Below are 27,933 nucleotides of genomic sequence, written 5' to 3' on the forward strand. Positions count from 1 at the left end.
GTCAAGTAGTTTCCTGCACTAGGCTAGTTTCTACACATGCCCCTCTCTATCTGCCACCCAGGCAACCAAGAGGCATTGTCAGAATTCCAAGGACACATTGCAACCAGGTAAAAACACTTAAGTACATGAAGTAGGCCTGGTGTGTAGGTGTATGGGCTGGGGAGAGTCACATGGGTCAGATAAGAGAGGCCTGGTGGGCAGCATTGCTGGGCTTGAGTTTCTCCACATCTGCCCTAGACCATTTCCAGAAGTCGCATGATATAACCTGTGCCTCTTTAAGGAGGCAGAAGCTCACCGTAAGACTCCCTTGGCTGGCTTGATGTAATTTGTCTGAGTGACTTAGAAGATAGTTCATCCAGCTGTTTCCACTGGGTGCCATGTAGGCCAATTTGTTAACTAACGGAAAAGATTTTATACCCTGCCTTTCTAGCAGTGTATAAATGCAGCAGCAACCACAATCCATAAAAGCAGTGTTACAGGATGATGTTACAGCAGTAAAACAATTACAGCTATAAAAAGCCAGGGAAGCCCTAACCCAGTAGCAATAAAAACTGCAGAAATCAAATCAAACAATGGAAACACCTAGAGTAGAAAAGCAAATACAATACTTAACTAGAAGAACTAACTTCTAACCCCTCACAACTTGGGTAAATGGGGCAAACTTTTGCCTGGGGCAGACAACAAAGATGGCCCCAGGCCAAGTTTAATAACTGGGGTGTAAGTGCTTTCTCTTGAATTGCCTCCTGCCAAAATGACAGCGCAGGGAAGTTATAAAATAGCCTCCTTAATGAACATGTTGCAGTAGCCAGGTCTGGATATAACTAAAGACATGCCATTCTGTGCTAGTGTTTTTACTGGGAACTCAACTGCTTTCATCGCATCTCATCCAGAGAGGTCCTGAGGTTAATCTGAGATGCAGATTACAAATCAGATTCCAGTCTTAAATGGAACATGGGGAAAGAAACGGTGCATTGCATCAATAAACAGCCAGTTTTCTTATTCCCCAATAATGAATGGGTTTCATTTATTTATGAAAAAGATGCTCCTATCAAATCACACCCAAACATACATGATTATTAAATAATAACTCTGAAACTCTTTCAAAATATGTAAACAACACTTGGAAAATAAATCTGAAGTTTAAAGCTGGAAAGGCAAGCTGTTTCCTTGTTCCATGGGAAACTTGTTCAGTAGGAACACCTTCCATACTCAATGCCACTTCACACTTCTTCTTTTTAAGGGTATATTCTGCAACATGCCATTGATGCAATAATAATGCATTATTGGTTGGTATGTGTATGTATTGGTGGGTCCATCCATCCATCATTCCATTTTATTAGTTGTGATGCCTCCCCAGTGTTACTGCAATATTGCCATCAGGGGGTGGTGTGGAATCTTGTGTCACAATGTAGCAAAAGCAGAACAAACAAGCAAAACAAACCCTGGAATATTTGTGGTATGATAAGTTGCAGGATTGCAGCAGTATGGGACATGCACCAATTGGAAATGAAGCAGTATGTTCGCCCCCAATTTTTGCAGGCACAAACAGTGGGATCATGTATAACTCTCCCAATACCATCATGAGCACAAATCATCATGAATGCACAATAAAAAGAGCACTTGGAGAGGCTGTCAATGTTACCAGCCATGAGTTACTAATATAGACGACCAGCTTACCGAGTGGTTAATGTGGGCAAGACTTACCGCCTCATAAGGCCCCCAAACTAGAATCGACAGCAGGGCAAACACACAATCTCACACAAAGCATGCTTTCATTAATTCAGGCAACCATGCAGATCTATGGTAGAAAATGTTGACACATGGCAAAATGGGCATCTGTATTGGGCCAGAGTTTCTTGAAGAAAGGTGAAGTAGATAGCTGCAAGTCAGAAACGATTCCACATATTTACCACGACCAAATACAGACTAATAGAGAATTGCGTAGTTTACGCACATGTCATCTGTTTCTTTGCTCACTCTGATTCGCACACAAGGCCTTTCATTTCCTCATAGAGCCTGTCAATATGACGAAGTTCTTCTTCCAGTTTGCTAGCTTTCTTTCTTATCTCTGCAGCCGTTTCTGCCTTGGCTCCCTCAGTCAAATGTTTAGCATCCTGAACAATGCCATAGGCATCGAAGAGGAGAAACACCCCAGTTGATGCAGCACTCAGCAGCCTGGCCCCTTTGCTCATGGCAAGGGTGGTTCCTGCAAAGACCTTTCTGGCATGCTTGGCCCCTCGGATTGTACCCCGGGATCTGCTACCTGCAGCAGTGACTCGCTTTGCTAAATCCTTCAAGCCAGGATTGGCTCGGACTTGCTTCAGTGCCTTTACATTCATTCTGATTCCCTTCACAGCCTTGTACAGGTCAGGAACTTGACCGGCAACATTGGAGACGAGTTGTTTCATGTTTTCCCCCACAGCCCCGCTATTTGGGGGCGACCCAAAGCAGAAATCAGGATGCATTGCCTTTCTTAGATTTTTCTCACATTCACTCACCAGTTCTTGAGCTTTTTTCCTTTCCTGTGAATTATTCACGCTCTCATATAAGGTGGCAGAAAGGCCAGTCGCTGTTGCCACTGCCCCTAAACCGATCCCAGTGGCTGTCAAGATCAAGCTCCCACCTGCTGTGATGGGGGCCAAGGTGAGTCCCAGGATGGTCAAGAGGCCAGAGGAGGCGCTGGTAGAGTTGGCAGCAATGCTGGCAATAGTACACTTCTTATGGGTCTGGTCAATGTCATCGGCCATTTCCCAAAGGCATCTGATACACTTTTCAATCTCTTCTCTCTGGGTAGGGAATTCATTCAGAAATTGGGCAAAACATTCACTGTCTCTTTCTTCCCAAGGCACATCTTCTTCCATTCTGTCAAAAATTAAAGCAACACATTTTAAACACACACACACACCTTTTTATTTTTAGGAGGGCTGCTTTTGCACAAGTCTGTCTGAAGTCACTTCTGGATGGCCTGCTTAATGAGCATTCAGTCTGATTTGTTTGCAGAGATTCGATGCTGCTGCCCATTTACTGCATTTTTCGCCCTATAGGACGCACCATCCCATAAGGCGCACCTAGTTTTTTGGGGGGGGAATAAAGGGGAAAAAATTATTTTCCCCCCAGGCGCGGGGCTGGGTCAGGGGAAGCTTGAGCTTCCCCGACCCCAGCCCCCAAACAGGCAGCTCTCTGCAAGCCGTGGGAGCGCTCCCGCTGCTTGCGGAGAGGTGCGCGAAGCCTGGACGCGCTGAGCTCAGCGCGCGCAGGCTTCAGCATGCAGGCAAGTCTCTGCAAGCCACGGGAGCGCTCCTGCTGCTTGCTGAGAGGTGCGCAAAGCCTGGACGCGCTGAGCTCAGCGCGCACAGGCTTCAGCATGCAGGCAACTCTCCGCAAGCAGCGGGAGCCCAGCGCTGGGCTCCCGCTGCTTGCGGAGAGGTGTGCGAAGCCTGGAGAGCGTGAGGGGTCGGTGTGCACCGACCCCTCTTGCTCTCCAGGCTTCAGCGAAAGCCTGCATTCGCCCCATAGGACGCACACACATTTCCCCTTCATTTTTGGAGGGGAAAAAGTGCATCCTATAGGGCAAAAAATACGGTAATGAGCATTTGTTCGGATTTGTTTGTAGGGACAATACATTATGCATCAAAGCAAGGGTTATCCCACACTTTCCACTGCCTTTTCCAATCACTTTTCATATCACAGAAGTCTGATTTTTGGGGGGAGTGGGTTTGTTTTGCAAGAGCTCCAGATCAGGTGGACAACTCCACACCTCATTGCATCAAAATACACAGCTGAGTGTGGATGTCCCATTCTGCTTGCATGAGTAGGATGATGACCACTGTCAAATAAAAGGAATGTCAGAGTCACAAATCTGATGCCAATGAAAAATATCAAGCTCTGCTACTGCTCTGCCATAGAAAAGTAGTTACAAATAGCTAAATAAATGTCATTTCTGATGGTCGCTTTCTATGAGAATCCAAGTATAAATTACACATGTGCTTCATCAAGTGAAGGGTAATTGCTTGTAAAATTAAGCTTTTCTCTCTTTTAAAGCCTCAGGAACAATTGGTGGTTCTTTTTCCAGCTGCCGCTCTTTTGAAAAGAGAGATGCTCACTCCATAATAATTTATGAACATCCCCACACAGATTTGTGAGGCTTTGTTGATTTACTGAAGGCAAAACTGAAGTCTAGGGTCATAATTTTTCCCCCCTCACCCACCAAGGCGTGTTTGCTGGAACTTTGCAAATGTGGTTGAGATTATACAAGAAAGGCAGTGCAAGAAATGGTTGTGTTTAACTTCTTTAGTAAGGTAAGCGTTCATTACTCTGGAGAACAGCTGCAATCATAAAAATGCATATTGCAAGCACCTGCTGTTTTTTGTTTTTGTTTTTCCACAAAAAGCCTGATGTCTCCATAGCAAAGCTTTCCTTGCAAGAAGGATAGGAATGTAATGACCTCATGGAAACATGGAGAACTCTAAAAACTACTCGACCATTTCTTTTCTGGGAAATGCTCTTTCAGGGCAGTCCTACAAAAAATGGGGTTTCCTCCCATATGTGGGAATATAATACAATATAGACTTTTATATATTTTCTAAAACAATAGTCTGCCCTAAGTGGCACACAAACTTGTTTGGAAAACATGAATGCATTTGAGGAAACACTGGTGGGGGTAGGTGGTGTGTGTGTGTGTGTGTGTGTGTGTGTGTGTGGAGAGAGAGAGAGGAAGGAAGGAAGGAAGGAAGGAAGGAAGGAAGGAAGGAAGGAACCTGTGTGCTACTATGTGAATTTAGAAGTATTCTAGGTGGGTAAAGGTAAAGGGACCCCTGACCATGAGGTCCAGTCATGACCGACTCTGGGGTTGCGGCGCTCATCTCGCTTTACTGGCCGAGGGAGCCGGCATACAGTTTCCAGGTTATGTGGCCAGCATGACTAAGCTGCTTCTGACGAACCAGAGCAGCGCACGGAAACGACGTTTACCTTCCCGCCGGAGTGGTATCTATTTATCTACTTGCACTTTGACGTGCTTTCAAACTGCTAGGTTGGCAGGAGCAGGGACCGAGCAATGGGAGCTCACCCTGTCGTGGGGATTCGAACCGCCGACCTTCTGATTGGCAAGTCCTACGCTCAGTGGTTTAACCCACAGCACCACCCCGCGTCCCTATTCTAGGTGGGACCTGCAACAAAATATTTCAGTGTATCTTTCCTCTTAAAAGGAGGGCAGGGCATCCATTAAGCTCTTCCCTCCAAGCAGAGCAGTTCCAATTTCCCCATCTTCACTGGGGTTTCCCCTGAACCACAGAACATTCTCGGGGTCTTCAATGGGGCTATTTGGTGGCTCTTTGCAGGAGAATCAAAATGTCCCATTTTCTCGTCCTCTCTCCTTTGCAGGTATGTGTGTCTGCGTGACATTTTCCTTGTGGGTAAATATTTATTGTTACTTATTCTATTGCCATGTGTTCTGCTTTTCTCACAAGGTGGCCAAGGTGACATGTACCTGGCAGTAGGCTTCTGAATAGCAGTTGCTGGGAACCCCAGGGGGGAGAGTGCTACTGTGCTTGGATCCTGCTTGCAGACTTCCCATAAGTGTCCCATAAGGCCACTGTGAGAACAGGATGATGGACTATCAGATAGATGGTCCCTTGGCCTGATCCAGCAGGCCATCTTAGTCTCTTATACACAGTGCACTCGCACACAATTTTATTCTCATTACAACTCTGTAAAGCAAGGGTCGGCAAACTATGGTCTGTGGGCCGGAAATTGCCCTCAGGATCTGGTCCACTGATGGTCCATTGATCGGTGTGGGGATTCTGTTCTTTAATTTCTTTTCAGCACCACCATTTCCCTCCTGACACCTTTCCCCCCTTCCTGTCACACACTGTGGCGCCTCCTCCCAGCTTCTCCCCACCCTGCGTAGAGGAGAAAGCGGGCTGGGCTGAGCTGGCTGGCTGCCATTTTGAGCAGCGCCTCTCTGGAGCCAGCCAGCCCTTTCATGCCGCTCATCCCTCTGCCACTGCCGCTGCCGCCCTGGTTCTCCTGTGGGCAGTCCAGAGCCCTCCCTGCTGGCTGCATGGCAGTGATCTGGTCTCCACTGCCGGTGGGAGGGTTCTGGATTGCATGAAGGCCTCTGGAGACCTTCCCACAGTCTGGAGCTCGTTCCACCGCTGGTGCGGTGGTGATCTGGCCTCCGCTGCTGGTGGGAGGGCCCCCATCCCATCCCCGAAGCATGGAAGAGGTGCTAGCAGCAGGAGGCCCAGCAGACCACAATGCAGCACCAAACCCAGGTGAGGACCGTCCATCCAAACAATGACGATCATCAGTGCAGGTAAGAAAATTTTTTAATTTTAATTTTTAGCATCTACAATACTGTCTGGGCTGCCTGGTGCTCTTGTGTGGAATGTGTCCTTTTAAAATGCATCTGTGGGTTATTTGTGGGGCCTGCCTGGTGTGCCTAGTGTACATAGGAATTTGTTCATCCCCCCCAAAAAAAAACTTATAGTCCGGCCCCCCACAAGTTCTAAGGGACAGTGGATCGGCCTCCTGCTGAAAAAGTTTGCCGACCCCTGCTGTACAGTATGGTAACCTGAGAGATTAAGCCTGGCTCGAGGTTGCTCATTAGTTTTGTGGCTAAGCAAGCACCTGATTCTGGATCTCTCCAGTCCTCGTGTCACAATCTAACCACTACACCACACTAGCTTTCCAATATGTATTCTGGAAGAGATTGAATGCTGGCACATGTGGCTCATTTTGAATCATTCAGATGGGGTGGCCATGTTAACTGGACTATAGCGCAAGACAATTTGGCTGCTGTGGCAGCACTAAGAGCTTTGGATGTCCCCAGTGTTGCTGTTAGGGCAGGACTTTGGGGCAGACCTCTAAAGCCCCACTCAACAGCTTAGGCTCCAGAGGGCTCCCACTTGCAGGAGGGATGGCTTCCACATTTCGTAGTAGCATCGAAGAGTTAGAAGGAACTTTGAAAGGTAATCAAGTCCACTCTCCTTCCAATGCAGGTAGAAGCCACTGTCATCTAAAGGCCCCCCCACATAAGATCAGAGTTTAAAATTAACTTAATTGCAACAATTAATGTATATTTTATTTCCTCCCCCACACAGTCATTGTAGGCAGTATGTTTGTAAACATGTCTTCACATAGGATGCTTAAAAATAACAGTAATTGCTGTTGTTATGCCTCTTTTAGACACCAGTGTTATCCTACTCAACTGTCCCTTTCTACAAAGACTGCTAAGACAATCTGTCCCCTCTCCCAACTTGTTCTGTTACTGGGAGAGATTGTGCAGGTGGATCACACTTATCAAAATATACAGCTAAGTTTGGATGTCCCAGGGCGCTTCCAAGAGTAAACAGAGTGCATTCTGGGATATTAGCAGGGAGTTATATGCCTGGCAGAATAGTTATCAGTTCAAAGGAATGTCAGAGTCACTTAGCTGACGACATTAGTGGAATACATGAAGAAATGCTTTGTTATGCTGCAGAAGAGGCAGTCCCCCCAAAGCAGGCATTTTGATGCTCCTGGTCTTCCTGAAATAGTGTAAAACCCAAATAAGGATTGTTGTAACTTAAAAAAAACACAATTTTTTTTTAAAATGCCACACTTCTGAGTTATTCCACCTCCTTGCTCTGCATGTATTTGTGTAAGCACTTGGTACTTAAGAGATTAATTGAGCTGAAATTAATCCTGTAATCCTCTCTAAAGTGGGGATAGGAAAGTGGTTCAAGACCCAAATGGGAGGAAGCCATCAGAAGGTAAAGAACACGAACCTAAAAGTAGCTTGCTAGGCCCTGGATACCACGGAGAATTAAACGCCACTCTCCAAAGCTCAGCTGGGCAGCTTTTTGTTGAGTTCCCTTTTGAGTTAATTTGGACCAAACTGAAAGAAGTGGGGAATTAACTGAATGAATGAAGTAGGCCAGGATTCCACAACAAAATGAGTCACATGCACAGAAACATCCCATATAGACCAAAGCCCAATAATGACCAAGGCTGAGCGTGCAACTTCAGATAAGACCCTCAAATAGGTTTCATCTGGATGGAGCCTCTGAGCCAAACCTGCCAAACCACCCTTTTCTGAATTCTTCTAGGATGTACTGCCAATGGCTGCATTTTAGCAGTTTATCTAGCATCCTTGTCCTGCCACTGCTGTAGTCATTTCCCCTTGCTGCCCACATTTCAAATTCATTGCACCATGGATGAGGAACGTGGGGCCCTTCAGTGGTTCAGTTCCAGCTCCCATCAACCAGCATGACCAACAGTTAAGGATGACAAGTGCTGTAGTCTGATGGTGCCTGGAGGGCCCCAGGTTGCCCATCCCTGCCCTAGTCTTTGGAGAAGAAGCATGTGCACGAATGTGCCAGATCATATGGCAGAATAACAGTTGCCAAGAGACTCCAGCACAGGAGCAATATACACAACGAATAAGGAACTTGCATCTTTGTCAGACAGAGGACTGCCATCTGACAGCCATTCTGATGGAGGACTGTGAAATAGGACACACAGCCACCCTATAAAGTGGAGGGTGGAGATGTTTGCCTCCATTTCATGCTATTTTCTAAAAGTGTCTCCCTACCCCAGAGTGGCGGCTGACCAGTCTGTAAAGTAGACGTTTTTATTACTCTGATTGTTTGCTGCCTAATGACGTTAACAGTTTCTTTTCACTTTATGACTGGGAGTAGCCATGTGGTGTTATCTGCTTGTGTAGTTAAATCTGCTAAATGCCTTTTCAAGGAAAAACACCCCTGTTAAATGCTTTTGCAATCATGGCCGATGATTAACACACCAAACAATGCTGAGAGTGGCAAGCATGTATGCTATTGATGGGTTACCTCTCAAGTTCGGCCACGTTCTCCTTGCAGTCTTCACCTTCATTAAGGAGATTTTGCAGCTCTTCATAATCTAGTCTGTCCGGCCAAAGTTCTGCGCTTCCCATGGTGTGGTTGTCGCACTCAGCATCTTCTAAGGTAAAGGTAAAGGGACCCCTGACCATTAGGTCCAGTCGTGACCGACTCTGGGCTTGCAGTGCTCATCTCGCTTTATTGGCCGAGGGAGCCAGCGTACAGCTTCCGGGTCATGTGGCCAGCATGACAAAGCCGCTTCTGGCGAACCAGAGCAGCGCACGGAAACGCCGTTTACCTTCCTGCCAGAGTGGTACCTATTTATCTACTTGCACTTTGAGGTGCTTTTGAACTGCTAGCATGGCAGGAGCAGGAACCAAGCAACGGGAGCTCACCCCATCACGGGGATTTGAACCACCGACCTTCTGATTGGCAAGTCCTAGGCTCTGTGGTTTAACCCACAGCGCCACCCGCGTCCCTGCATCTTCTAAATGAGGACAAAAAGGAATAGCCAAAGCCCTCATTATGCAGAGGGTCATCACAACCACATTGCAACTTACAAAGTCTAGGAGGAACTATACGATAAAAATAATCAAAAATAAATCACAGAACAAAAGGCTCTGCAAAAAAAGCACACAAATAAAATCAGCAGAAAACATAGTGGCTGAAACCGTTCCAAATCCACATGAAGCACAGCAAGGGGAAGTTGGGTGCAAAGACTGAAGCCCCCGATAGATTCTAACTGAAAGGTGTGGGAGAACAGCAAGGCCTTTCCCTGAGAGAGGGTAGGACTAGCCAGCTGCAATTAGAGATGGGGGATAACTTTGATTCAGTTTGCATTTAAAGGCAAACCTACCTAATTCACTCTTCCAGAAGCAATATGGGAATCAAAACACAGCCATCCTACAAAATTTGCATTTCTCTGAATTTTGCGAAGCTGTTCTCCAGCCAAACAATGCTTACAGACCTGCATATATTGGGAGAAAGTCTGCATGGAAGTTAATGTATTAGTGAAAATTATTTACATTGGGGAAAATTGCTTGTAATAATCATCACCCTCATATCTGTACCTTGCCCATCTGACTGGGTTGACCCAGGCACTCTGGGTGACCTCCCACAGATGTAAAAACATAATGTGTACATTAGTCACAACTGCATACAAAAATAGGTTTATTAGGAGAAATTCACAATAAAAAGCTGGTGAATTTTCATGAAGATTTTTTTTTTAAAGGAAAGAAACACATATTGCTGCAGAAATGAGGAGACTGGAAAATGGAGAAAATGAGGGAATCAAAACTGACAGGCCCCTTCATTCTGTAGCTGCAATTCTGATCAGGAGAACATCACACTGCAACATTTCATTGCAGTGCCCACTTGTACTACTAATAACTGACACTTCCTCGTGCTCTCTGCACAAATGGCTTGTTTGCAACAGAGGAATGTTTGTGAAACCCTGCTGCCTTTGACATGAGTCAAACAGGATCAGTGTGACAGGGTGGGGCGACTCAGTATCTCTGGCCCCAGAAGGTTGTGAACATTCACATCCTCCCAGTCTAGGCAAAGAAAATAATCAGAACCCCAGCAGAAAGACAAACATAGGAAGATTCTGTACACCATGTCAGTCTATTTGCCTGTCCAGCCCAGTATTACCTGCTCTGACTGACAGCAGAGAGAGCTCTTTGCCATCACTTGACCCTTTTAAGAAAATGCCAGGGATTGAATTGGAGCCCTTCTGCACGCAAAAGATCTGCTCTACCGCCCCTGAGCTAACCCCCCCCCCCCAAGAGACCTACCTTCATAAATCCGACATCCTTCAGAGGTCATTCTTGGAGGAATCTTGTGGCGAAAACCTCTCGGTTTTGGTATATTTCAAGCCTGGGAAGGGGAAAAAAAGAGTGCAGCAAATGACAACAAAGGCAGATCACGTCGAAATCTCAGCAATAGCAGAATTGTCATCGTTACAGTTCCAACCATTTTTAAACGTACAGTGGTACCTCGGGTTAAGAACTTAATTCATTCCGGAGGTCCATTCGTAACCTGAAACTGTTCTTAACCTGAAGCACCACTTTAACTAATGGGGCCTCCTGCTGCCGCCACGCCGCCGGAGCACGATTTCTGTTCTCATCCTGAAGCAAAGTTCTTAACCCGAGGTACTATTTCTGGGTTAGCTGAGTCCGTAACCTGAAGCGTATGTAACCTGAAGCATCTGTAACCCGAGGTACCACTGTAATTGAATTACTGAATTCAGTTTTAGCCTGGTCTCTGTATTCCTTGCACACATCTGAACCTGTAGATTCCTCACACTCAAGCTGTATCTCTGAGATGTAGGAACACAAGAGAAGTCCTTCTGTATCAGGCCAGGAGCCCATCTAGTCCAACGTCCTGGTCTCACAGTGGCCAACAGGATGTTTGTGGTAAGGACCTGAGCACAAGAGCACTCTCTTGCCACCTTGTGGCTCCCAGCAGCTGCTATTCAGACGTACACTGCCTCCAACAGTGGAGGGAGAGCAGACAAACTGGGGAAAAAATAAGTTTTAACTGTGATGGTGGTGCATAGGCATCCTAAGATGAATAAATCCTAAGGTTATGGAGAAACTAGATGAGAGGCTTAAGACTAGGGATGGAGCAGAAATTTGATCCAGTTTCCATAAAGGTCTTCACATTTTCTGAAACAGTATGCAAACCAAAACACAGCTATCTGAAATTGGCCCTTATCCAAATGCTGCAATGCACTTCTCCAGCTGAGCAATGGACTTACTTCTGTGTAGACCTGGTTAGGACCCCTGTCTTCTGTAGCTTTTCTCCCCATGGAAAACCCTCCTGTCAAGGCAACACCAAATCTGTTTGCTGGCTGTTAGGTTGGCAAGATCAACAGAACGGGACCCAGACAACCCTCTTGGGCTTACCTTTTTGATTTGCCTGGGTGACTTCTGCTAAACTGATGCGCAGAGCAGTCTAGCAGTAGGTGGAGGAGGTGTGTTCCTGGTTAATAAGTAGATGAGAATATTGACATTTGCAGTTTGCGCAAACAGCAGACAACTGAGTGTCATCAGAGGCCTGTCAGCCATAGGAGGATGCTGTAGGTTTGAAAAATACAACTAGGCTGCCAGTAACAGACTCCTTAATACCAGTAGGGTCGAATCTGTCATTCTTTGAATCTTGAGTTTTGTTCTCCACATTTTCACACCAGTTTATTATTTATTTGTTTTCATAGCCTTATGAAAGTTCAACAGCATTTAGTGTGAGTTTCTCCTAGTACACACATTTTTGTATGTGATTTCCCCTAATATATGCACATTACACAAAACAATTTCCCTGGTATAATAGATATTTGTATGTTATCTTCACTAATATATGCATACTTTTTAGTTATATGCATTGTACACGTTACTTGGCTAGAGAACTGCATTGCAAAATTCACCTGAGTGCAAATTTTTGAAAGGGTTTTCAGTTCACATAGTATTTCCGAAAGTGCAAATCGGGTAAGTTTAAAATCAGGCAAGTTCACCTTGAAATGTGAACAGAATTAAATTTCTCCCCCATCTCTAAATAACAATCCTGCAGTAAAAGGGGGAGGTAGCTACCAGCCTGCACATATAGCAGTTATTGTGACTACCAGCAAGTAGAGGCAGTGTGGTGTAGTGGTTAGAGTGTCATTCGAGAACTATGGAGACACAGATTAAAATCCCCTCTTCATCCATGAAATTCACTGATGATCTTGGAACAGACACCAACCTTCTGCCCAATCCATCTCACGGGATGTTGTAGGATAATATGGAAAGGGCAGAGTCATGTATGCCCCAATGAGGGTGGTTTTTACTGGGATCGCAACCCAAGGGTGAGGAGGGTTAAGAACCCCCCCTTCCAAGATGATAAAGACAGGCCCCCTGAGCAGCAATGAGGCTTGGAAAAATACACACCAATGGGAACTCTCCTCTACAAAGCTAAATGCAACACAGGTAGGGGTGGAGACACAATGTTATAAAGATCACACCTGGGGAGCAAAGGGTTCAGCCTTCCTTGTGCATTTTAAACCTGTGGGGGGTCCTGCAACTATAGTTGTGCATTTAGGGAAACAGAAATAGTTGAATGCTGTGCATTTAGTGCAAGGGTAGCCAATGTGATTATTGAACCCCATTCCTATCAGCCCCAGCCAACATTGCCAACGAACTGGGCTTTGTGGGAGTTGTAGTCCTGAAACAGGCAGACGAGGGTTCCACGTTGGCTACCTCTGATTTAGCACAACATGCAGTTTGTGCTAGGTTGCAGGATGGAAGGATTCCCACGGAGAGAAACTTGCTCGTTTAAGCAACCTGTGGGGAGAAATAATCTCCTTATGAATGTTTCTGTTTAAACCTTGAGCACAAAAACCGCAGCAAGAGTCAAGAAGATAATCCCAAGATGACGTGTGCAAGGGAGGGCGATTGCGCATGTGTGCGTGGGAGAGCCCCATTCAAAAGAAAAAATGAGAAAAAATGATGACATATCCAGAATGAAAAGAATCCACTTCGGCCAAATTATCACTGGTGTGCTAATTTTTCTTACAGAGCAAATTGCCAGACTTGTAATTACAGTACAGCAAATGTGTATGTCATGACTCTGTGAGTAATTTCCATATGGGAGTGGGAACGATGAGAAATGCAGTAAGCTGCTTATATAATACACCTCTTTGTTCTGAAACGTATTCTGGCTGATCAGACAAGTGCTTAGGCTGTGCATCCAGCCATACTGTTCCCCCCCAGATACTTGGGAGAGATCCTGCAGGCCTCTTAGTAGTGAGTGAAATGTCTAGAAATGAAAGGGGGTCCAATAGAAAGTGTTGTGAATGTATGGAGGCAAAAGCTGAAGCGGTTTCAGCCATGCTTATCTGTAGCCCCACTCAAGCTAGAATATGGCACTGTAAAGGTCTGGGGCATGAATGGCCAAGCCAAGGGGAAATAAACATTGACTTTAGGATATGGTGGGGGTGGGGTACACATCTGTTTTACTGTCAAGGACTGCATTGCATTGGGATACTGGTAGTAACCTATTGATAGACCTTGCAGCTTGGGTGAATTGGATTGGAATAATCACTTATGATTTATGGAGTTCAAAGGCTTTATTCATGCAGGAACTATTTACAGGATGAGCGGAGAGAGAAAATAGCACAAATCTAGTCTGGAGATAACAGCAAACAAAATGGCTCAACTTTTTAGAGGTGGAGTTAACTTAAGCATAGTTAACTTACAGACATGTGCTGGCTAGATTACTACACACCAGGGCTTCCGGTCCTGCCTGCCTTAATGGAGGCAGCCCCCAAGACAGCGGGGGATCATCGGTGAACAAAAAACAAGGATGTCAGAGGGTAAATCATCCTTGCAAATTCCCCCCAGGGATGGGGGGAATGGGCTTCACTCACAGTTTGTCTCGGTACCTGGCTCTCGCTCCAGCATGGAATGGAATGTGGGAGGCAGGGAGGTGCTGAGTGCAAAAGCACTTCACCTGGCAAAACCCCTCCTACGCCACCATTAAGAAGCAGAGGCTCTCCATTTAATTGGATCTTTAATTGGCTTTAAAGTACCGGTGCATGATGGAAAAGGGTTGTAACAACATACTGCAGAATATACCAGCTACATGGATAAAAGGTTTGAATTGAGATAAGATTTCCTTTGGTGTGAGAGTTGTTTGGGGAGAGGGAAGCCCACAGTTTGTTTATTCTAAGCTTCTTTTATATATTTATGATTCGGCAACCCCCTCCAGAATATAAGATAAGATACTTACAAGCGAGGAAGGGACATTGGAGTAATATTGATATTAACAAGCAAAAATGGAAACTGTGTGTGATCTGAAATGAAGAAAGGAGGGGGAGGGGAAGCTCAAGTATGACTACGTTGGAAAGACAGAGTAATTCCCCTCAGCTCCGTTTAAAAACAACAGACAAGGAAAAAGAGACCAAGATTTTTGTGTGCTGTTGCTCTTGCTGGAAGGAAAAGAATTAGGGGGCTGTGATAAGAATGCTGCAGAGATTCTGGGAGTTGGAAAGAAGTATTAAAATGTAAGTGCATTTGAAAACTGCGCACCTTTTCCTAGGCTGAGGGGAAAATGGCGAAGATCTGTGACATGTTTTATTAGTGAAACAGAATGGTTTCTAGCAGACTGTTGCCTGTTCTGAGACATTGAAGCAAGGGACGGAGAGATAAGACCTCTGAGAAACTTTGAGATTCAGTTCTGCCCCAAGCCATGATGGGAGAACACAACAACTGGGAAGTGAAAGAGACAACACCATCTATGGACAGAAGGAATCTCCATGGAAATAACAGTTTTCACACGTAGGGCAGAATAAAGATAATAGTTTGAGTTCCTCACTTGAAGCTTTAGAAATTTATATATTGTAACGTCACGAATGGAAATCATTAGTTTTGTAGCTGTTGACTAAGGAATTATTATTATAACTGAAATGTAACTGACATTAATTAAGATTATGGAATGCAGTGATATAAGATCGGAAATGCACCCAAACCACCATGCGGGGAGCCACTTTAACTAAAATGTATTAATTGGAAGTTGATTGGCATTTTGATACTTGCATAATTTGGGAATTATAATTCGGCCATTATTGAGGGTATATTGGAAAACTAATTAAATATATATATATATATAAAAGATTACTACACAAACAGTGCCCTCACTTGTTTAAACTAACACATGCATTAACTAGAAGTTCAGGACAAGGAAATGTATTTGCTTTCCTCCAGCATCTATCAAGGGCTGAATGCTGGAAGTGGACAGGGCCAAAGTCAGTGGGTGGCAGGTCTAGAACCACAAGTGGGCATGGTCTCTCTTCTCCCCCCCCCTCTTCCTGCTACCCCTTCTCAGTATCCCTGTCACACCTTTTCTCCCCCTCCCCCTTGCTAGGGGAGGGATATCTTTTACCAGAGGCCTGAAATGATCAATTGCAGATGGCTATTCTGCCCTCCTCTTTCCATTTCGCCATACATTTTGCATCTTCCCAATTCCCCCACTTCCCTTTCCCACCCCTCCAGGCTTCCATGTCCCCCTGGTTGCAATGTGAGGGGCATTTCTTTCTTTGCAGCCAGCAGGGGAGCTGCCAAAGGGAGGGCAGAGCAATCTGTGCCTCCTCCAGTAGCTTGCTGTGTTTTTAAGCTGGAGAGCACCACACGATGCTCAGGTTTGTGTGTGTGTGTGTGCTTCTCTCTCCCCTCCCCAACCAACGCAAGAGAAATGAAAGGGATATAAAGGAGGCATGAATGCCTCTTAGTAGCAGTTGCTGGGAACCACAGGAGGGGAAAGAGGACTCTTGTGCTTGGGTCATGCTTGATGGCTTCACACAGGCATCAGGTTGGCTACTGTGAGACCAGGACACTGGACCAGATGGGCCACTGGCCTGATCCAGCAGGCTGTTCTCATGTTCTGACAAAGAACATGTGGAAGGTTCAAAATGTCAGGAGCTTGTCCTACACTCGAGTAGGACCCTGGCAGAGACGCATGCCCGACTGGCATGTTCCCTCCCTCCTGGTCGTTCGTTCGGGAGCTTCAAAAGCTTTCTTCTGCCCGAACAGCACAGCAACCGATGCCAACAGACATCGGCACACGTAAGGATCTTCAGAGTTTTCGCAGTTGCGTAACAGATCTCAGCAACTCAGCATTTTGGCTAATCTATTTTATTTACATATAAACGCACACACGGAGCACTGCAACATGGCTCCCTCTTTCTCTAGCATCAGACAGCAAAGAGAAAGAACAAAGGAAAATAGCCCCACTTCACGGAACACAGTAACGCAAACATCCTGTCTCCGTCACTTCCCACTTTGTGGAGTCAAAACATACACCGTCATGTGATAGACAAAAATCCCATGACTGCAATCATGGAGCAGGAATTCTAACACAAAAGACCTGGAGAGTTGGTCTGGGCTTGTGGGAGGGAGGAGGTGTGTGCAAAAGTACTGGATGGGGAGCATTTTAACCCTGAATGATTGGCTTCAGATTGTGGGGTGGGAGGGAGAGAAAATGTCAATGGGTGGGTGGGTGGAGGGGGGGAGAGAGAGCGATGAGAGGGGTGGTGGTGGTAGAAATAGAAAGCGAGAAGGCTTGTGGTTCCTCAACAGATTACCTAGATGCAGTATGGTCAGAAGAATTCATGCTGGCCATAATGGACTACTAAAAATAGCTACCATTTTCCTGCCATTCCTCCCAGGTAGAAATATTAGGGGGATTTTCACATTTAAGCTTCTATTGCATACAAATCTGCCTCAAAGGCCTGTGCTACCCAGTCTCATTTGACATGTAGACATTTGCTCAGGGATAATTAATGTTAACGCTAATAGCAATTCGCATCTTGTTAATCAGATGTTAATTAGCCCACCTGCTGCCTTCCCTCACTGACTTTCCATCAATCTGGATAGTTACTCTGCACTTTAGATCCTCCTGGTTCATAGAGGTGGATATAGACTGACTGTATTGCTTCCAGTGTTTTATGCTAGCTCTGCAGCCTCTCCTCACACCACAGGGTGCAGCCACAAACATTCTTTTTGCATAGCTCATTGGCGTCATAAATTATTTTAGGCTGAATTTTGCATTGAACGAAAATGAGTCTGCACTTGCTGCAATTCTCCCTTAGGGCCACCAGATGGCAGTAGATCATGTACAACAGATGCAAGACTGGGATTAGCAACAATAAGACAATAGCCTGTGGATATTCAGCTTCAGGACTGTTTTTAGGGTACCTCTAAAGTAGCAACAGGGAATGTGTGGCCCTCCAGACTCCAGTTCCCATTGCCCCTGACCATAGATCATGGGCTAGAGCAGGCATCCTCAACCTCAGCCCTCCAGATGTTTTGAGACAATTCCCATCATCCCTGACCACTGGTCCTGCTAGCTAGGGATCATGGGAGTTGTAGGCCAAAAACATCTGGAGGGCCGCGGTTGAGGAAGCCTGGGCTAGAGTTGATGGTGGTTGGAATCCAACAATGTATGGAAAGCATGTGTTTCTTATCCCCGATCTAATAATTTCTACTGCAATTTCACGGGTAATCTAGATCTAGATCAGTAGATCTAAAGTAGATCTAGATCAGGCCAAATCTGGAACAAAAATCCAAAGAAAATGTAACTTCCTTGCCACCAGTATTTATTCCTGACCCTGACGTTTGGTTATCCCCCACCCCACATGGGTCACAAAATATTATCAAGGACCCTGTGTTGGGTCCAACATAATATGACCCTTCTGTATGTTGTTGGCCTCCAACTCCCATCAGCCCCAAGCAGTGTGGCCAATGATCAGGGTGTGTGTCTGTTTTATTGGCGCTTATGTCCCCCTCGGGGCTATTGCCCTCACGTCCTGCTTGTGGACTTCCCATGGGCACCTGGTTGGCCACCATAAATGGAACTAGAGACCCTTTGCTGTGATCAAGCAGAGCTCGTCTCATGTTCTTAGTATGATCATATCTCCTCTGCCATGCAGCCATCTGCCATTAAGTTCTGAATGTACCCGCAGGACCTGCCCTTCCCAGCCACCATAAGTTACTTCAAAACTCTTGTTAATATGCAGGTTTTCCCTAGGCATGTATTCAATGTAGCGCTACAAAGCTGTCCTATCCAGGATTTCCACCTGGCTAATGGGACTTTTCTTCCCTTGCATCCTTTAACTACAAACTTTATTTTCAGATAACTAAGTTACATGGAACAACAAAGAAGAGAAATATGGTTTTAAGTTTCTATATTCACATATGATATATGCAGCAGTTAAAATCCTTTCTACGGTTCTGAATCTGATTTTCATAGCAAGAACAATCTAATAGATTCACTACATTTTCAGTCATTGGATCTATCAGGGATTCTTTAGCTGTGATTCCTGCATTGCAGGGGGTCGGACCCTTCCAACTCTACAATTCTATGGTTTAAATCAGGCATAGGCAAACTCAGCCCTCCAGATGTTTTGAGACTACAATTCCCATAATCCCTGACCACTGGTCCTGTTAGCTAGGAATGATGGGAGTTGTAGTCCCAAAACATCTGAAGGGCCGAGGTTGCCTATGCCTGATTTAAATATATTTAATACTGGTGTCCCCATCCCTTTCAAAGGAAGAGGAAATGTTTTGCAGTTGCTCAGTCACTGCAGAATGTGCTACTGAGGCTTGCTAATCATGACAGAGGCACCCAGGCAACTGGCCTCTGAGAAAACAAGAGGCCAACTGTGGTGTTGGTTCAGGAGCAGGAATGCAGATCTAGGCCTACCAAGTACACAAGGTTGATCTTCCGTTGTCTTACGCCTCTGACGGTTTTCCACATTCACACCATACATTTAAAATACTACGATACCACTTTAAACAGTCATGGCCTTCCCCCAAAGGATTCTGGGAGCTGTAGTTTGTTAAGGGTGCTGAGAGTTTCCCCATGTCCTCTCACAAAGCTACAGTCCCCAGAGCTCCCTGGAAAAAGGGATTGATTATTAAACCGCTCCTGGTATTTGTAGCTCCGTGAGGGGAATTGGGGTCTCCTAACAATTCTCAGCAGCCTTAACAAATCACAGCTCCCAGAATTTTTGGGGGGAAGCCACAACTGTTTAAAACGGCATCATAGTGCTTTAAATGTTTGGTGTGACTATGGCTGGTGACGCACAGTTGGCAAAAATACACAGGATGGGCACTCTCACTCTATCAGCCCTTGTTGAGAGAGCACTCAAGGACAAGTGGGTGCCTGCTGAAGAACATGGGCAATCTTGGCACTCTTGAAACTGTAGTTCTGAGGGCAGGGGACCAGTGATTGAAGTTTTTATTTTTAATTAAAAGTAGCTGCAAATCTCTGGCTTTTCTCCGAGCAAAGGCTCTGACGTAATGGGTATTTACCCATTTCTTCATGCACAATTTTCCTCATCAAATGTTGCTATTAGCCCCTTCTGTGTGTGTTTGTGAGTGTGAAGTATCTGCATGCTCCACACGCCACAATAACACTAGTAGCAACTTAGGGTCTGATTTAGGTATGGGAAAAGGCATGGTGGGATGGGAGGGAACCATTTAAATGCACACTACCGAGTGCCACTGTGCAATCTGTTATTTGGTCCTCAAATATGCGACTCAAAATCGTGGCATCTCCTGTGTTCTTAGGATGGAAACTGAGTAACAAGTTCTTGGCAGTGAACCTTGGCGATGCCCTTTCTGTTGGGCATGGGATCTATGCCAGCCCAGTACCAGACACAGCAATTATTTCATCTTCTGGGCTTGCCACAATAGCACCTGACTCAAAAGAGAGAGGGAGGGAGGGAGGGATTGACCAGAGTGACCTAGACCTGAGCTGTCAAATGACAGGTGCCAATCTGTAGGTCAGCTTCTTAAGTCCACAGATCTCTCCGCTTGCAATTCATTTGAGGAAGGACACACAGGCTGCTTGTATCTATTTAGCTGAACTGCTCATTTTCCATTGTTTCCTGAGCGGCGACATTATGGGGCTCAGTGATCAGGAATGGCAGAAGGTCGTAGACATCTGGGGGAAAGTGGAACCAGACCTCCCTGCTCATGGGCAAGAAGTTATCATCAGGTAAGCAGAAGCCGGTGACCGAAATCTGAGAAGCAGCTTTCTTGCGGAGTTAGCATAGTGGCATTTTTAAGAATCAGCTTAGGAACGTTGCAAAGTTTCTGATATTATGTGGGTGGAACAGAGAGAAAGACAACTCTGCAGATAAATCTGAATGCTTGAATTCCTATCAGCCTCGATTTTTTTATCAGCTTTTAAAATAGATCTCTACTGCTATAAGATATAGGTTGCTTTTGTAATTGACATTACTGACTGAATCATTAACACATAATAAAAGAGGATTAGAACCATAGTTGCATTATTACTTCTTGAATGTCAAACCAACTGAGGTTCTTGGAAAAGGGCACAGAAAATTGTCCAGATATATGGGATGCCTCCAGACAGTTACTATTTTGCAGGAGGGATTCCAGTGCATATTGCACATTTATGTATGTTTGCACAGTTAATGGACTGTGGGGCCCTAGCACAAACATATCCACTTTAAAAATGAAAGGAAACACAATTTTTGTGTGGTTAGGAAATGCACTGAAAAATGTGGGGTGAATGAATAGCAGAAAAAATTGAAAACATGCCACAGACACGTTAGGATAGAAAAATCAGAATGAATGTTCAATAAAAACTGGGGATAGTATAACCACTGTGCAAGCTTTGTGCAAGCAAAACAGGAGGAAGCCATGGATCCAAGAAAAGTAGCTGTAAGTAATTTCCTGAGGATGAAGTTCCACTATTATTAGCAAAGATGCTTTGGATGATTTGAATACCTGTAATGAAATGGAGCTAAGCAGGGCGAGTGACAAAAATTGGGGGTTAAAGGAAAGATCCTGGTTCCATTGGCACTGGAGGCAATAATGACATAAAAGCTTAAGAAGAGCCCTGCTGGATTAGGCGAAAAGTCCATCTAGAATAGATGACATTCTGGTTCCTCATCATGGCCAGCCAGATACAAGGTGACCTCAAAGTGGTTTACATGTGTTATTCAAAGACTATAGCTCAGTGGTGGCGCATCTGCTTTGCATGCAGAAGGTCCCTGGCATCTCCAGGCAGCTGAGAGAACCTCATGTCTGAAACCTTGGAGAGCTGCTGCCAGTCAGTGAAGACGATATTGAATTAGATGGGCCAAGGACCTGATGCAATATGATGCAGCTTCCAATGTTCCTGTGTGCCTAATCTGAACTCTAGATGTACAAATCCTAAAATGCCATTTAAAACCACAACAATAAAACAATTACAATCAACAGAGGAATAAGGCATTCTTACTGGGCTATGAGTGATCGCCAAAGAAGAAGACCAAAACGGACAAGGCAAACACGGCCTCTGAAAGCCTGGGGGAACCAGAGCATATTTGCTATCGGGCAAAATCCCAATTGTGTCAAGTTTTCTAGACGGAGGGTTCCCTAGCTGTGGTCCAACTAGGAAAAAGGCCCTGCTCTGGGTCCCTGTGTGATGGCCTACACCTACAGTCATCAGTGGGATTGTATGCATCCCTTGCCCATTTGTTCTCAGGGTTTGGCTTGTTGATATGGGGAGAAGCACTGCAAGAAATATGTGAAAGTTCCAGCCTGTTAAGGACCTTGAGTTGGGCCTGCCTGGTAACATATAGGTAGATCCTGCAAAACTGGTGTTGCATGCCATCGTGCAGAAGTGCCCATTAATATGGCTATGTGGCTGCATTCCTCACTAGCTCCAGTTTTTAGGCTGTCTTCAAAGGCATATGAATAGTTGTTTAAACAGGGAGATGATTTCAGGGTTTTTTTTAAGGGCTTTGGAGCAGAAACTGGGCATTTCTCTTCCAACAAAGCTTGGAATGTGGCCCAATTAAATTGCAGGAGATTCCCAGCAATGTTATTCAAATGGCATTCTGAAGATTGAAACTCCCATTTTCCTATGAAGGGGTTACTTTCACACTGTCATAATTTCCCAGTTACTCTGATATCAGGGAACATAAATGACACAGGTAGCTATGGGTTCTCTTACAGGTGGCATCTTTGATGGATAGCCAGTTTCATCACTGCCACCCATTTACCAGTACTCCACATTGACTGGGCTATTCAATTCAATGGTTTCAGGATGTTTCAGAAGCACCCAGAGACCCAGGAGCGCTTTGACAAGTTCAAAAACCTGAAGACGGTGGATGACATGAAGAGTTCAGAAGAGCTCAAGAAGCATGGAACGACTGTCCTCACAGCCTTGGGCAAAATCCTAAAGCAGAAAGGGAACCACGAGGCAGAACTTGCACCCCTGGCACAGACCCACGCCAACACACACAAAATCCCAGTCAAGTATCTTGAGGTAGGCAGCCGTGTATGTCTGTATGGGGGGTAGTGGAATAATGCCCTTGCTTGACCAGGATAAAAGCAGGAGAGAGATGGGAGGTTCTTTTCTGCTCTCTCTGTATATACAAACATTGGGTTATAGGAAGCTGAGAATGTTGGTCCGTGTGCTCTCCAGAGTTTCAGACAGGGAACTTTCCCACCCCTTTTGTACTTGGTTTTGGTTGGTAGATCTTGGGGTTCTCGTAAAAAGCCAAAGTAGATCCAAAAAGCCCACCCAAATGTAGAAAATAACCTTCCCTGCTTTGATATTTCAGACGTACTTTCTTTGAAAGCTGCCAGCTTTACATTTCTCTTTCCCTCCCATTCTTTCTGCACAGTTCATTTGCGAAATAATTGTTGGCGTCATTGCTGAAAAACATTCTGCAGACTTTGGGGCCGATTCGCAAGCGGCAATGAGGAAGGCCTTGGAGCTGTTCCGCAACGACATGGCCAGCAAATACAAGGAGCATGGCTTCCAGGGCTAATAGTGAGCATGGGAGGCAATGTTCCCTTTCAGCAAGGATGGGGAGCCTGTGTGTGACCCTCCAGATGTGGCTGGACCACAACTCCCATCACTGGCGAGGGCCAAAGGGAGCTGGAGTCAAACAACATCTGGAGGACCACAGGTTCCTCATCCCTGTCACGAAGCAGCATGTTTTGGGTGTGTGATCAATCTAGCAGAAGAATATTCTCCTTTCATGGCAGAAAATTAGTTTGGCACCAGCTTGAAAAAAATATACTCACTATATAAGGCTCAAGTTACACACCATGACAGAAGACCCACATCTTTAAAAGAAACGCTCTCGTTCATAATATTATTATTGCTATTATTATTATTATTATTATTATTATTATTATTATTATTGCCTGCCCTTCACCAGCAGGTCTCAGGGTGGGTTACAGCAGTTTCAAATTAAAAATTAAAAACAGTTAAAACAGGTTATAAGTGCAGGAATAGTGTAGGCCCAGAAAACACACGCATTCGGGGGTGCCGACTTGAATAAAATATTGTTTGGGGTAGGTAAGCACCTCCCTGTATCAATCATGATCACAAGTTGTAGCACGCACATAATTTGAATGACAATGACCATCAACTTTTTTTGGGGGGGAGCAATTCCTTCAAATATTTTATTGGGGGGGTGAAAGGACCTTGGCACTTAGGAGTTGGCTCCTATGCACTCATCTCAGATGTGAAAAGCCGGGGTAAAGAGGTGTACCTTCAGCATTCACCAAAAACGCTATAGAGAAGAAGTCATGTAAAGTTGAAGGTTGGAAGTGAAGTTTATAAGACCAAATGGGCATGTAGGCATGAAATGCTGAATCATCTCATGCCAAACATCTTACTACCCAGTGGTCCATCCACCAGAGTCTTTTCCTCCTCCAGCTAGGCCCTGATGCCAAACTCTAATGATCCTTTTTTGCAAAAGGTATGGTCAGATAGATAGTGGGTGGGAAGTTCAGCACCTCCTGACTATTGGTTCTTTAAATCATACCGTTGCATTAATATATGAATGGTGTCAGAAGGTCTGTCACTGTAATGTGTAGCTTGGGCTGTCAACTGAGGCTTCTTTTTTTTAATCTTCAGCACGAATCATTGTAATTTTGGGCTTAGTAGAATAAAAATTATATACAACAGAGATAAGCGATGGTTGCCTTTGTTAAAAATCCGCTGAGATATTATCCTCCGTCTGATGTCATAATAGAGAAAGGTTGCCTTGTGGTTAGTAATAGCTGTGAAAAAATGTTGGGTGAGGCTGTTCAGAAGGCGGGTAGAAGATAGGGTTGCCAGTTCCTGCTTAGATTCAGTACTACTTGCTGTTTTAATAACTCTTGAGATAGAAAGACTAGCAGGATTTGCTCCCGGTAGAATTCGTCCCTTCCTTGCCTGCTGTACCAAACAGGATCCCAGTTCCATCTGGCAACAGATGGGAGAGGGAAGGGAGTTGCGAAACAATGGATGACATCACTAGGTCAAAATCTGACAGCCCCTGTAGAGAGGAATTCCTGTTAGAACTGATTAACTGATTATTCTTAGACTGAGCAGGGGCTGGGGTCAACCTATTGTAAACTTGTTCTAAGAAAGTTGCAAAATGGCTGGGGGGAAAATATGTGGGTGGGGTGGATCAGCATCTTGGGGCCCGTCTGCATGTGCCTTCAGAGAGAACTCACATTTTCAAGCAGCAATTCTTTTTCTGCAACCATTTGATGCAGAAAATTGTGGATATATTCAGATATTAATCCACAGATTTGCCCGTTTCTGGTAAACCAGGAATGGGGTGTGTGATGTTCCTTGCAAGACTTACCTTGCATGGTCTTGATCCTGCTGGTCCTGCCCACATCCTTGCCATTCACATGTGTCCTAATGATGTCATCATATCATATGATGTCACAGTGCTCAGGGAAGGTTGCCATATTACGGATGCTGGAGCACCAATTCTCTGGCATGTCTACACTACTGAATCCCCAAGAATGGCCATCAGGTAACTTGGGGCTATATGAGGCAAAGGTAAGTGTTCATATCTGCCTTAGGTGGATGAGAAGTTTGGAAAGCAAGCAACACTGAACACTGAGGAATAATAGTTAAAGCTGTCACTTAAGACATTTTAGCTGATTATCCATATGTATTTTAGTCAATTGGTTAACAGATGAGTAAACTATATACCTGGATATGGATAAAAACAAGAGTTCTGAGGCTATAAACATACTTTATTTTTAGATAACACATGTATGTACTGTAACAGTCCCCATCTTTGCAGAAGCATTTTCTCCTGCTTGCAAGACAACACACTATGGCACCAGCTGGTTGTGTTATTTTGTAGTTTGTAATACTGTATTAAAAATAACTTGAGCATTTTATTTTTAAAAAATCTGGCCAAAGAATTGCAGGCACCCTTTAGCTGATCAAAAGGGTTTTAACTGATTGACCAAATCATCAAAAACTAAAAATGCAGCCCTGGGGGAGAGGCTTTTCAGTGGAATCAGTACATTGGTTCTGAAAAGGCAGAGAAGCTCCATTAATGCAATCTCATGCATGTCTACTCAGAATAAGTTCCATTTAATTAAGCTGCAACCCTATACCTACTTACCTAGGAATAAGTCCCATTGAAATCAACTGGGCTAACTTCTGAGTAGACATGTAGAAGAACACAGAGTCAATTTTCAAGGTCTTCCATGCTGACCCTGCTAATGAAATGTAAAAGTATCTCTTGTATGTAAAAGTATCTCTTCCCCTAATCCCTGCGAGTTGCTACACACTTGAGTATGTGATACACTGAATGGCAAGTGGTGTGTTTTTTAACTGAATAAACCCTATTTCCTCAATGTCTGCGTTTTGTTTCTTATTTAAAGAAAGCCTGGGTGTGGAGCTTGGAAATTTATATGTACAGATGTCAAGTTTAGAAAGAATTGTAATAATTTGAATAGAAACACTATGCATCTCACTATTGTGGGGAAGACTGTGACCAGTTCATAGAATCATAGAGTTGGAATAGACCACAAGGGCCATCGAGTCCAACCCCCTGCCAAGCAGGAAACACCATCAGAGCACTCCTGACATATGGTTGTCAAGCCTCTGCTTAAAGACCTCCAAAGAAGGAGACTCCACCACACTCCTTGGCAGCAAATTCCACTGTCGAACAGCTCTTACTGTCAGGAAGTTCTTCCTAATGTTTAGGTGGAATCTTCTTTCTTGTAGTTTGGATCCATTGCTCCATGTCCGCTTCTCTGGAGCAGCAGAAAACAACCTTTCTCCCTCCTCTATATGACATCCTTTTATATATTTGAACATGGCTATCATATCACCCCTTAACCTCCTCTTCTCCAGGCTAAACATGCCCAGCTCCCTTAGCCGTTCCTCATAAGGCATCGTTTCCAGGCCTTTGACCATTTTGGTTGCCCTCCTCTGGACACGTTCCAGTTTGTCAGTGTCCTTCTTGAACTGTGGTGCCCAGAACTGGACACAGTACTCCAGGTGAGGTCTGACCAGAGCAGTTGACTGCATACACCTGCTCAGTCTGCTGCTCTTGATGGACAACTTCAAAGCCCCTCTTCTAACTTTGTAGACTTTAAAAAAAAATCTATAACCCCGATTTGGACCAGGTGGCCCTTCAGAGAGAGGACTGTTTCAATAGAGGACTGTCATACGGCAAGATGGACATGTGGTCACCATAAGAAAAGAGGTTGGGCAGGAGGTGAGAGAAACAGCAAACACAACAACGAGGGACTTGCCTGCACTTCCTCTGGTCCTCCTGCTTTCCCTTGGGGACAATTGCTCTTTAGAGCTCAATCGGAGCAAACGGCAATTTGGGTTTTCCCTGGATTGTCATTTGTTCTGATCTGTCAAAAAAGAGTGGAAAGGAGTGGGAAACTGCTTAGACCCGTGCTTTCTAGGCACAGCAAAGTGTTGACAAGCCCTAGACCTTAGTTACAGAGTTCTTGCAATAACCAACCAGAATGGAAAGAGTTCAAGGAGAGGAGGGGCCAAAAGTTGCTGGTCTCTGAGCAGAGGCAACAGACAGGCCTGGCAGCCCCCTCTGAGAAGACAGGGGCTTGTCTAAGGTCCAGTTTGAGACTAGGATGCTGGACTAGATAGGCCTCTGGTATGATCCTGCAGGTCTCTTATGCTCTTAACTAGGGTGGCCATATTTCAAAAAGTGAAAATCTGGAGCTTTTGTGAGCTATTTTGGGCAAAATCTCTTTTTGAGCTATTTCTAAGGAAATCTGCCATAATTGAGACTTCCAACATGGGTTACCAGACATTTGGATTTCCCCGGACATTTCATCGATTTCTGCCCGGAAACTGTTTCCGATTGCTGTGTTCAGGAAATTCCAGATGTATGGCAACCCTATCTTAGCTAACAGGCTTGGCGAAAAAGATTCCAGCTGCCTCTCCAAGGGAGATGGTGGTGGTGAGAAAGGAAAATAAATATCAAATTGCCAGAATGCCTTCATTTCACTTGATCTGTTGTTCTGTGTAACTCAGAGGCTTGCATATTTCACCACTGACTTAACTCAGTTCAATAAAATTGTCACCTTACCTTTTTTTGCATTCCAACTATTCTCCCGGTCACTGTTGACAGATGGCGGGTTTTTGCCTCCCTGCTATGTGGTTTGTTGCTGAAGGAGCTGTGCCTTAAATAAAGATCTGCTGTTGTCCGCTCGACATTATGCCATTCCCTGAATGAAAGAGCAACTGCTCCTTGTGGGCGCAGGCCTTGGCTTGCAAGCGAGCTAAATTCTGCGCCTACAACAGTTGCTCT

General features: G+C 44.9%; 2 protein-coding genes and 1 long non-coding RNA gene across 12 annotated transcripts in view; 1 reads left to right on the plus strand and 2 right to left on the minus strand.

The window, feature by feature from the left end:
- The window catches only part of LOC144328995 (uncharacterized), a 38,302-nt gene extending 12,114 nt beyond the window's left edge, over nt 1–26,188 (minus strand). Inside the window, exon 1 of the long non-coding RNA XR_013394397.1 lies at nt 26,138–26,188. This is a non-coding gene — a long non-coding RNA (uncharacterized LOC144328995). The remainder of the gene's footprint in view (nt 1–26,137) is intronic.
- On the minus strand, nt 992–27,887 carry LOC114605437 (apolipoprotein L2-like). 10 transcript variants are annotated; one of them, XM_028746748.2, is made up of 4 exons: nt 27,712–27,883; nt 10,631–10,712; nt 8,829–8,955; nt 992–2,862 (listed from the first exon to the last, which is right to left on the minus strand). In XM_028746748.2, exons 2-4 carry the CDS (start codon nt 10,659–10,661, stop codon nt 1,974–1,976), a joined length of 1,047 nt encoding a protein of 348 aa, XP_028602581.2. In that variant the 5' UTR covers nt 10,662–10,712; nt 27,712–27,883; the 3' UTR covers nt 992–1,973. The 10 variants fall into 10 exon arrangements, with proteins under 10 accessions (XP_028602581.2, XP_028602578.2, XP_077791128.1 ...); XM_028746745.2 differs by having other exon boundaries at nt 8,829–8,958; nt 27,712–27,880; XM_077935002.1 differs by lacking the exon at nt 27,712–27,883 and adding an exon at nt 17,200–17,329.
- On the plus strand, nt 20,143–25,996 carry MB (myoglobin). The gene is made up of 3 exons (XM_028746750.2): nt 20,143–20,366; nt 22,430–22,652; nt 23,014–25,996. Exons 1-3 carry the CDS (start codon nt 20,272–20,274, stop codon nt 23,158–23,160), a joined length of 465 nt encoding a protein of 154 aa, XP_028602583.1. The 5' UTR covers nt 20,143–20,271; the 3' UTR covers nt 23,161–25,996.
- Nucleotides 27,888–27,933: the final 46 nt, after the last annotated feature.

Source organism: Podarcis muralis, chromosome 10 (genome assembly GCF_964188315.1).
Source record: "Podarcis muralis chromosome 10, rPodMur119.hap1.1, whole genome shotgun sequence".
In the NCBI taxonomy this organism is placed as follows: Eukaryota; Metazoa; Chordata; class Lepidosauria; order Squamata; family Lacertidae; genus Podarcis; species Podarcis muralis.

What these genes read in the sequence shown, in the direction of transcription:
- LOC114605437 (XM_028746745.2), bottom strand. Translation starts at nt 10,661, where the DNA reads ATGACCTCTGAAGGATGTCGGATTTATGAAG. An exon ending in AGGATGTCGGATTTATGAAG is followed by an intron (nt 8,959 to 10,630) that starts GTAGGTCTCTTG and finishes CCTTTACCTTAG; the next exon opens with AAGATGCTGAGTGCGACAAC. An exon ending in AACGTGGCCGAACTTGAGAG is followed by an intron (nt 2,863 to 8,828) that starts GTAACCCATCAA and finishes AATTTTTGACAG; the next exon opens with AATGGAAGAAGATGTGCCTT.
- MB (XM_028746750.2), top strand. Translation starts at nt 20,272, where the DNA reads ATGGGGCTCAGTGATCAGGAATGGCAGAAGGTCGTAGACATCTGGGGG. An exon ending in GGGCAAGAAGTTATCATCAG is followed by an intron (nt 20,367 to 22,429) that starts GTAAGCAGAAGC and finishes CAATGGTTTCAG; the next exon opens with GATGTTTCAGAAGCACCCAG. An exon ending in TCCCAGTCAAGTATCTTGAG is followed by an intron (nt 22,653 to 23,013) that starts GTAGGCAGCCGT and finishes CTTTCTGCACAG; the next exon opens with TTCATTTGCGAAATAATTGT.